The following is a 10,888-nucleotide window of genomic DNA, read 5'->3' on the forward strand; positions in this document are numbered from 1 at the left end:
TCAAAGCAGCTCTTGCTATCTAACCTGAAAAAGCACCTTTTGTGAGACCTTTTTGCTTTCAAGCAGTCAACTTCATTAACTCCAGCATCATCATTAGAAAAATGTCTCCATCAGCTAGTCAATAATTCTGTTATAATGCAGTGTTTGCCTAATACTCCTATTTCCCATATTATATGTGTTTTGCTTCTCTTAGATAGTTTGCCAAGTACCATGAATGGCAGTGTGCGAGGTTTCACTTCATAGGCCAGTGACCTGGGTGCAAAATTCTCACTGTGATTCAGATGGGAAATGCCAGTATGTTTTGTTAGCTGCTTTAAATGAACTGCTGAAGGAAATGGGGATATGTGTCTGCATGGTGGGTAAGCCAAGGGTGTGTGTTACTGAACATAATGAACCCATCCATTCCTCTGAACTCCTCACCTCAAGCAGGCAGCAACGGGTCAGTACGGGACGGCACAGGATGAAACAGGCAGCAGGCCAACACATGTATTGATTGCTACGCCTGATTGCACACATGAAATTTGATGTCCAAAGATGCACAGCCATGTGAAGTCATCTGCATGCCACGCAGGCTTAGCACCCTCACAGCAGAACCATCATCCTCAGCCATGAGGGCTCCCTATGACAAGGATCTCTGCTAACATTTGTGCTTTTCCCTCTGCCTAGGAATTAGGAAGCTCGAAGCTCAGCTGCTCTCTTTTTCCTTCAACAGCCAAAAAAATGCAGTAAGGAAAGGAAGGATAGCTAAGCTTGGGGTGGATTCTTTTTTTCTTCTTTCTTGCCCTTTAGTGCTGTGGCAGACAGGAAGTCCAAGCATACAGATTATTGCAGAGCTGGGATACGTTCTCTGATCTGTGTTCTTCCTAGGCAGAAGGAAGACTTGAGCACTTATTTTTGATGGGAGCAAAGATTTCAAGATTGCTTGTATCTGGACCTTCAAGAGGACAGATGGTAAGATAATAGGACTTCATTGCTCTAACCTGTGAGTCTATGTACTTGCTTTGTAGCTGGCTTCTGAACTCTTGCCTACCAGTTCTTGTCAGTTGTCTCTTTCAGATGCCACATGATTACCACATAAAAAATAAAATTTTCCCCTGCACAGAAGGGCTAAGCAAGCTTTTGGAAACGATCTTTAAATATCACTTCTACACAAAAAGCTCATGTCACCATTTCTAGTAGCACCAGTAGAATGAAAACTGGTGCCTGTAGATAAAAAAAGAAAAAAAATCAAAAAGCTCCTCAAGCATGCTAGCACAGAGTATCTCCATACAAGCCCAGTAAACTTATGGCAAAAAGTGGATGGCCAAAGGATTCTGATGCCACTGTATCCTTTTTATGCTATATCTCCTTGCAGGACATTTTTCAGTGAAGTCCTTTCAGCTTTAGGAAACACCCCAAATGGCATTAAAGGCCTCAAAACCACTTATAATCTGGATTTTCCAGAAAAGGTTTCATCTCCCAAAATAAGCATAGCATAAATGAAAAGTAGCAATAAATTCTCAATAACTACAAGCAAAAGTCATCCTAAAACAGACACATGAAGGGCAATCACAAAAGCTAATTTTAATTATTTCCTAAGGCTCCCTCTCTAATCTGTAGAGAGAAAGAAATTTCTTTTGAATATTTTTCCGAAATGGCTAAATCATGTTTCCTGTCTGAATCACATGCTAGAGGAACCTCTCTGTCTCTCTTGGTTTGGAAAGTAACAACATTAACAGTATTAGCTTAATGTCTGATTTAAGATAAAGGCTGTTTTTTTCCAGGGCGAAGTCACTTTGGAGAACATCTACTGATATATTAGTATTCCTTTGTGAAAAGCAGGACACTGTGACCTACCGTATTTTTCCCACTTCATCTTTCTTCTGAGTGCAATAAAGAAAGATTGTTGTTTGGTGAAAAAACACTCCTATTTCTCAAAGTACAGATCTGCATTTTTTCTTCTCAAGGGAAGAGGTATTTGATTTGTAAATGTCCCTGTTTACAGCCACTTCCTTTATGCTCTGCACACTGTGTATGTCTCTCAGTTGCAGGCTTCCTCTACATCTAACATTAGCTTGAACGGTATGATTACAGTACAATAATGCATAAAAGAAGAGTTTTTAAACTTCTAATACAGCTCTTCTGAGATCCTGCCTTACAAACACTGACTAATTCTAAAGAGTAGCAAAATTTATTAGAGCTCAGCAGTTCAGTATTGTGTCCTGATAGTTAACCCAGGAGAGGGCGATGGAAGAGATGGGTGAATCTCAACTCCTGTTGGTCAGTGAGTGAAGCCAAAGGGTTAAATTGGTGAGACACATTTCCACAAAGTGAGCAGAAATCCTTTGATAATTACTGTACTTCTTCAGTTACCCTTCTTAAAATTCATAGTAATAGTTCCCTGATTTCAATAAGCCTGTAGGCCACACACCGAAAGCCTTACATCACTGCAAAGTACCAAGATATAAAGCACAGAATAGAGTTATGCAAACAGAAGTTCCTGTTCCTCTTTATTTTATAAAATAACACAAATCTCCTTTACACTAGCTTCACAGGCTTTCACAAGACACAAGAACTAATTTGTCACTCATAAAAACTTCCCCTTTTAAAAATGCAGAGGTCACGATAGGAGGAACACTTCTTCTGTTCATGGAAACATGAAACCAGTTTCATCAGTCCACCATCCTGATTTTCTTGCTCTAGATTTGTTCAGACCTGAACTATCTGCACTAGGGCAAGCTGCTAATTGCATCTTGGTGGAAAGTTTGTTTTATGACCACCCTGAATTAACCGATAAGACTTTGCTTATATTGACAACATGTGTAATATTTATATAAACTAGGATCTAGGACAAAGGAAGCTACCAATCCTTTCTTAGACTCTTGAGATCACTTTTATCCTAACAACTCTCTCCAACATTTACTTTGCTTTTAAATATAGAAGTTTAGCACTTATTCTTGTGCCTGGGTTATAAAAGCGATCAGCTTAAGTATTTTGAATACCAAAAACCTTGATATTGAGATATCTGCTTATATCTGTTGGGGGGTGAGGAGATGGGAGGGATAGGTGGAGGGTGTCAAAGTTACCTAATCAAACTTTATCAAAATGGTAACATTTTCAGACTGCTGTATGCTAGGGCTGCCCAGGGGCCAGAGGTTCAGTTTCTGGAAATGCTTAAGAGATGGGAAGACATATGTCAAAGTTGTTATTAATTACTGCAGAGAAAATAATACAATGCCCAGGATACATATGAAACAAACACAGTAAACACCTCCTACATGTATGTTTTCAAATGTAATTTTTCCATGGATCTCAACATTAAAGCATGACATATGAAAAAAACAAATAAAAGTATCGTGCTTGTCTATATGACACCATACACTATTCTTCAGGAAATCCTTTTCTGTGTAACTCCTGACAATCATAAAATTTCTGAATCCTCCTATTGCTGAATTAAAATCATTGCATTAAGAAGCAACTAAAAAAATAAAAAGAAGCAAACAAACAAAAACAACAACACAAATGGATTTAGCTCTCAGACTTAAAGCTTAATAATCTTGCCTATAGACAAGAGATTTCCACTGGCATAACCAAGAGCAGCGCTTAGTCTGTCTTCCCAGTGACAGCTAGATAGTTCATCGTGCCTCAAACACATTGAATGGCTCAAAGGCTCACGAAAGGTAAAGTGAATTCAGCACAACCAGCTGAAAGGATAATTATCTCCAAGAAACCACTGGCTGGATTCCCTTTTTCCTTTACAGAAGGGTACAATTGTAAGCAGCACTCTGGGAATTAAGAGGGCGATGGAGGTGCAAAGGCAGCGAGTCCCACAAATCCCGATGGGATGGTTGCTGATGGCCACAGCAGCACAACGTGCCCTGCGTGGCCGTGCCCACCAGCAGCCCCCACCACCGTGTCCCTCCTGTTCCCTCCCGGAGCAGACAGCATCCACTCAAGGCCAGCCACAGGGCAAGAGAGCTCTTCCTGGAGACAGCTGTCTGGAGAGTGACACATTCAGCTGCTGTTTGTGATGGTTTGTATTAGGGAAATTAATTAATACCCAGCTGAGATGAGGCATCCTCTTGAACTAGGTGTAACGCATACGCTCTTGCAGAGGACAGGAGACGAACTCTCCGCTAGATTTGCTGTCTATTATTTCTAACTGCTGATGCCTACACACAAAGCAAATGTTAGTAAAATAATACTAAGTGTTATTAAAAATAAATAAATAAAAATAATAATAAAAGCAGCTTAGAAGTGGAAAATCAGCATCTGGGAGTTAGGAGCTGCGCAGATTAAACTTGGCCACGCAGTTTTTGGTCAGCTCCTTTTTGGGAGGCTGCCTTACGGCGTGCCTTTAAGCCAGGAAAGCTCTGTTGGAGGGCTTCAAGGTTGCCTCTGGGTGCACAAATCCTACCCCCTTCGAGCGTGAGGAATTAAACCCGCTCGCCTTAGCACCCCAGAACCGCAAACAAAACCGTGTAGCTTCACCTGTTGGCTCGCTCACCCACCCGCAAGTTTACGTACGGCGCAAATTTACCACCCGGTAAGGCAAATTTCCCCCTCGCCAGGCCCGGCTTGGTAGGAAACCCACTCGCACCCCCGCTGGGAGCAGGGGTGGGCACCGCTGCCTGCTGGAGCTCTCCTACCTCGCGGTCGACCAGAGCAGCGCGGGTACGGGGCCCCCCGCCAGCGCCGGGCGGGCGGGCAGCAGCAGCGAGCCCAGCAGCAGCAAGGGGCCCGGCGGCAGCGGGGAGCCGGGCGTTAGGGGGGTCCCCGTCCCCAGCAGGGTGCCCAGCAGCAGCAGGGGAGCAGCCGGGCAGAGCCGTGCCATGCCTCCGGCGCAGCCCAGGCGGAACTGCGGCGGGCTGGGCGCGCACCCAGGCCCCGCTGCACTTCCTGCTCCGCCGGGCTGCCCCGGCCTGGCGGCGGCCGCAGGGCGCTTATCGGCACAGCGCCGGCCTCCTGGGCTCGGGGCTGGGGCTCGTAAAGGGTTTTAATAAGCCTCCGTCTCGTAACAACTCTCCGCTGTGTAAGCGGGGAGAGATTCCTCACACGCTCCTGTGGCACCGAGCCCCCGGGGCAAAGCCCCTCACACCACTGTAACGCTGACAGGAGGGCGCTTTCCGTCACAGCGCCCGGGGCGTGGGGGTCGCGCCGCCACCCGTGGTGGGGTACCTCGGCATCACTTGTTGCATACTCGTGTGTTTGGTTCAGACTCACTACGCATATTCATTGCTTCCCCCCGAACTGTTTACATCGGCTCTGCCCAGCTGGGCGTGCTTCCCAGCCCGGGGTGAGGCTCTCTGGGGGTCTCTGAAGAGCCCTGGTGGTCGCAGGCGAGTGTTTGCTGCCTGCTCCTGCCCCTGTCCCCGTCCCTGTCCCTGTCCCCGTCCCTGTCCCCGTCCCCGTCCCCGTCCCTGTCCCTGTCCCATGGAGGCATGCGCAGCTCCTCTCTTCTCCCTGTTCTCCCTTGTGCTGTTTCAGCAGATCAGGCTGAAGCAGCAGCCTGCTTCGTGCAGGCAGCTCCAGCTGCTCCCATGCAAAGTTTCTGTTATCGTGCACTCAGGCAAGTGCTCCGAAGCTAAGCAGGCATCGTGCAGTTGTTCAGCTTTTGAACTCAAATCTTTACAGTTCGGGATGCAGAGCCTGTCAGTGGTAACACCAACACGGGGGAGACTCGCAGCATCCAGCTCCTGACATGCTGTGTCCTAGCTCCTTGGTAGCTGCAGGCTGATAACAGCATTGCTCGGCTTCCAAGCCAAGTTTATCAAAAAGTTTTCCATGCTGAGCAAAATGTATGCTGCAGAACTTCTCTCTCCTCCCTCTGCTATATATTACCGTGTCCCTCAGCTTAGCTCTTTCACATGTGTTGAGAACTGGTGTCACACATTTGGGTGTTGACAGGTTTGAAGGCTGCAGTAAATCTCCCCATCGCGGATTCCAGCGAGAAGGAAGAGAGTGAGAAAACGGTACGCTTGGAGTGCATCCACCGAGACATGGAGTAGTTCAGCTATCTTTTGCAAGGAGCGATGCTCTCCCAAAAAATCAAAAATCTCAGAAGTCGGGAGCAAATTAGAACCGCTTCAGAACCTGACTTCAGTATTTCACAAATCTCATGCAAGATCAAAATAGTCATAGAGCGATTCTTCACGCTGGGGAGCAAATTTCTTTGCAATCCCTTTTCATCCCTGCCAAGTGCTGAGTTGTTTCTGTGTCATCTGACTACATCAGGCAGCAGCAGTCATTTAGCACATGTTGAGCACAGGGCATGGACGCCTCTTCGCAACCAGGAGGAGATATTAAGGACATTACACAAAAGAAATTGTTAGCTATGCTAAAACAAGTTGTGACAAGGGAAAAATAAGGAAGCACAACGCAAATTATAAGGCAGATATAAACAGAAGTCAGAAGGCATGCACGTCTGAATCAGAGCACACATAGCTTGACTCATGAAGTCCATTTGCCTTAATTCAGTATATTGTGCCAGCACTGTTGACTAATATGGGACAATTTGTTCATCATTTCAATCTCAAATCAGATTCCAGATACCAAAATAATATTTCTGAGGAAAGTAATAAAGCCAATCCCCCACCTGCTCCTTTTCTTCTCCATGTTACCTTCGCATAACACTGAAGTTAACCCTTTTATTGCACTTTCCCCTCCTCATGGATATTTCATAAATCCTTCATCTCCCTTTTCACAGGCCACTGTTTGTCTGTTTAAGGGAACAGACAGGTAAGAACAGTCCAGAGCAGAAAGGACAGGAGTAGAACTGAAACACCCTAGAGAGAATTTAGGATGAGTTGGAATAATTCAGTCAACAGAAGCAAAATACTTTGTAATTCTGGAATTGTTTGGCCTTGCCATGGTGGCTTTCAGACCTGGTTTCTCACCTAACTGTCCGGAATGGTACAGAGTTTTGTGTGCATCTCCAGCCCACAAAGCCAATGGACTGCAGCTCCTCCTGTCTGCTTCTTACAGTTATTCTTCATGTAAGAAATGAAGAACTGAATGTCAGCATTACATAAAGCAAGAGTGCACAGTGTGGTTGCCCACAGAATACTAAAGGAATCAGAATTTGCAGCAAAATTGTCAATTTTACAAAACCTGCTGGATTTGCATTGCAGTTGGCAGTCTCGAGAAATAGTGTGTTACTGCCTCTACACTTGCTTTTACTCCACTAAGCCCATGCCTTCTGCAGCTGGTTCCTTTTATTCTCCAGCTCACGCAATGAAGAGATCCTTGCTTTGAGAAACAGAGCAATAAAGCAGCGTATCTTCCTATTCTTTCAACTAAGAGCAGGTTCTATGGGCTCCCCTCCATTGCTAACACAGTAGATAAATACAACCAATGCTGCCAGGACTTTCATATCTGAATAAGCCCTCAATGGTCTGACCTGAATGTGTGGAAATCAAGGCCCACAGATACACAGACAAATAATGCACTGTACCCTGATAGAAATATCACCACAAGGGCAAATGATTCATTAGCAAGTAAGTGAAGATTCCATACCCTTTTTTTTTTTTTTTTGACTAATGCGTTTCCACAGGGCTAAAGCATTTACACCATTTAAAAAATTCCACTGCTGCCATGTGAACATCTTTTGCAAGTCCACACTCAACTGCTGACACCATGAATGAAGAGCCTAATTCATGTAAGAGATTCCTGGCTTCTTGTTTCTGAAGTGGTTGATGTACAGTAGACTAATGAAAACAAAAGAGAAGCTAAAACAGGGGAGAGAATTCTAAAATACAGATATATAGTCCCTGTCTCTTTCTGGCTGGTAATATCTTAAAAAACTGATCAACCCTTGGTTTGAGTTGGTTCTTTCACAGGGGATTTGCACACTCCAGCCAAATCACACACAAGGGAAATGAAGCACAGCTGGTAGATGTATTCTCCATATTCTGCCTTACAGAAGCTACCTTAAAACTTTTTGAAACAAAAGCAGATTGTTTTCTCTTGGATCACTGTATTACTTAGGATCAAACTTTTAACTGAAAACAAACCGAATTTTCCTTTTTAATACCTCTCTGCAGCCCACAGGTTGGGAATGACTGAAGTGAAGAAAGCTCTAAAAAAGGGAATGAGAAGAACCCATTGACTGGGATTTTAATTTGCCTCCCCCAGAAAATTTGGCTCGCGAATGCATCTGCATATATTTGCTCCTTTCTCTCTTTTTTCCTCACTTCTAAAAATAAAGATTTCTTGCCAAACCATACGAAAGAAATTTAGCTACTGCAAAGAGAGGTTTTTCAAAAGATTCGTTTCTCTGAATTAATTAAAATGTGATGAGATGGGGTTGCAGAAGTTCTTTCATTTGTGAGCAGGAACCTAAGCAGTAATACAGACTGACGCCTTTCAGCGTACACAACAGCACACCCAGTTTACTCATGCATTTTCCACAGAGGCTTCTCCTTGTAAACTCATAGGTTAAGTCCAGGCTTAGAACTGCTTGTACGTGAAGACTTTAAAATCCAGCAGAAGTTCAAAATCCTGGAACCCAGACAACTGTGAAACCACTATGAAACTGCAATGAAGGAACACCTCCACCACTATGTATCTCCACTTAACTAAGACGATTTCATTATGAGAGGCTGTAGTATTGACATACCTTGTGCTTGCGTCTTACTCCTACCCATTTCTCTGGATTTATACAAGCTTTCTTTTACAATTGTATTCATATCACATATCCCACATATTTCTCATCCTGTCAGAGTTGAAATACAGAACTCAAAAAATAATGGGGAGAAAAGAACAAAATGATGTTTAATTTCTTTTTCTTGTGAAATATTTTTTTAAAGAAAAAAAATAATCCTCTCAACTTTATAATTCTACAAAAAGAAGTGTGAATGCCAGATTTGTGTGGGATGAAGGTAAATTTAGGACTGTAAGTCAGGCTAAAAGGGATCACTCTTGTAACAAGGACAATTTATAGTGCAAGATAAGCTAAAAGATTATCTATAGACCAGTGACAAAAATAAGTGCCAGCCATTTTCTTTGCAAATATGATTCCTCAGCCATAGTTTCGGGAGCTAACATGGTACTACAGCAGCATCTTAAAAAATCTTTTCCTCTAGCTCAGATAATAGACATATTCAAATTTAGGTTCTTTAAAAAAAAAAAAAAAAAAGCCAAGATTTGGATGATAGCTTTATATAGATGTATATACATATACATTATCATTAATATTACTGCCTATTGGAAAAGTATTTTCCGTATGCTAAATATTGATTAGCAACTACTTTGCTACCCTCACATATGTAATTTATAATCCTGTTTTTATCACTGTTTACAATCACATTATGATACAAGAAAGGAATTAATGCTTTGTTAATTTTGACATCTTTTGGGGTCAAGGAGGTAGAAAGAGTGGTTGCTTCGAGTTCCTCTTCCTATGAGACATAAAGGCAGAAATTTACATCTTGGAAAAACATAATTTGTAATCTACATAAACACGTGAAACAAAGAAAATGTTGAAGAAAAATTAAAATTTTTTTCCTTTTCAAAGCAAAACACATTTCTATATGTTATATAATGGTAAAAATCATTCTTTGTTTTTAAATTCAGAAACAGTGGAGAAATAATGTGTAAGATGATCAAAATACCAATTGAAGAAAACTAACAGGAAATAGTGTATGGTAATTTCAATCATGTTACACTAAAAAAAAAAAAAAAAATCACCCTAGTTTTGAATTATGTTGGCTATACTTGGCCAAATGTTTTTTCTTTTTTTTTTTCTTTTTTGAACAGTTTTCTTTCAATATGTCATATTCTCCAAAACACTCAATTCCTATGCTATCAGAGGCCATTTTTGGACACTGGTTAGAAGGAAGACACGAGGTCTCACTTTATATACAGGCAGCTATTTGTTTTTTTCCCATGAAAGTTAAAAATCACAGACAGCCATGCACCAGACAATACTCAAGTGGACTTTGGCATAAACCAAAAAATTTCTGTGGGTGAGCAATTCTGTAGCAGGCCAAACAACTTGTTTGTGAATGCTCAACTGAACATAGAATCTAGAACTCTTCAAGCATAAATCCATAATTCTGCATCCAGTTTCAAGCCCCAAATTAAGAAAGGCTTTGGTAAATGGGAGCAAGTTCAACAGCATTCCACCAAGAAGCTCAGGAGGCAGAAGCGCTTGATGTGAGGACAGGCTAGTCTTGTTCAGCCTGAAGGAAAGAAGGCTTGGGGAAGTCCTGATAGCAGCTTTCCAAAATGTATAAAGAGATTATCAAGATTAAGTCAGGCATGCATAGTAAGAGGATGAGAGACAACAGACTTAAGTGAAATAAAGCAGCTTTCAACTGGATATGAGAATAAGCTTTTTTTTTCAGGTGAGGAAAGTCAGGCACTGGAACAAATTGCTGGTAGAGGTGATGTATTCTATATCTGTGAAGGTTTTCAAGATGTGTATGGATAAAGCCCTAAGCAATTCAGTCTGACCTCATATCTGCGTGGGCTTGGAGCAGGAGCTGGATTCCTGAGATCCCTTCAAACCTGATTATTTTATGATTCTGTACATTCCAAAAATCTCCAACACCACATGGCATTGATATCAAAGGACTTGTGGCTTCTCACATTTGTTCAAATTATTTCCTTATTGTTTACTGAAACCACCTTTCAGGGCTTGTAATGTACATTTTAAACAAACATTTAAAAAGAAATTAATGTATAAAGAAGTTGGCTACTGTCTATATGATGCATGCTTTTCATTTTGCCCTTCAATCCACAATTTTCTTCAAAAATCCTTTTATCACTCAGGCCCAGTCTTAGCAGCCATTCTTATCTTAAGGCTCAAGCCCTGGCAAGTACATAAATCAATGGTAATGCTCATGTGCTACTAGTTCATATACTGAACTAAAACCCAGAATCTGAAATTAATGGCAAAACCAGTGGA

General features: G+C 42.2%; 1 protein-coding gene and 1 long non-coding RNA gene across 3 annotated transcripts in view; one reads left to right on the forward strand and one right to left on the reverse strand.

Annotated features, from left to right (window-relative positions):
* The window catches only part of ATP6AP1 (ATPase H+ transporting accessory protein 1), a 55,921-nt gene extending 50,950 nt beyond the window's left edge, over positions 1-4,971 (reverse strand). Inside the window, exon 1 of the mRNA XM_068669607.1 lies at positions 4,629-4,971. Coding sequence (XP_068525708.1) covers positions 4,629-4,813 — 185 coding nt within the window. The 5' untranslated portion in view covers positions 4,814-4,971. The remainder of the gene's footprint in view (positions 1-4,628) is intronic.
* On the forward strand, positions 3,644-8,745 carry LOC137849708 (uncharacterized). Of its 2 annotated transcripts, none has more exons than XR_011092033.1 (3): positions 3,644-4,525; positions 5,887-7,475; positions 7,532-8,745. It is a non-coding gene; the product is annotated as an uncharacterized lncRNA (long non-coding RNA). The 2 variants fall into 2 exon arrangements; XR_011092034.1 differs by having other exon boundaries at positions 8,022-8,745.
* Positions 8,746-10,888: the final 2,143 nt, after the last annotated feature.

Source organism: Anas acuta, chromosome 1 (genome assembly GCF_963932015.1).
Source record: "Anas acuta chromosome 1, bAnaAcu1.1, whole genome shotgun sequence".
NCBI lineage: Eukaryota > Metazoa > Chordata > Aves > Anseriformes > Anatidae > Anas > Anas acuta.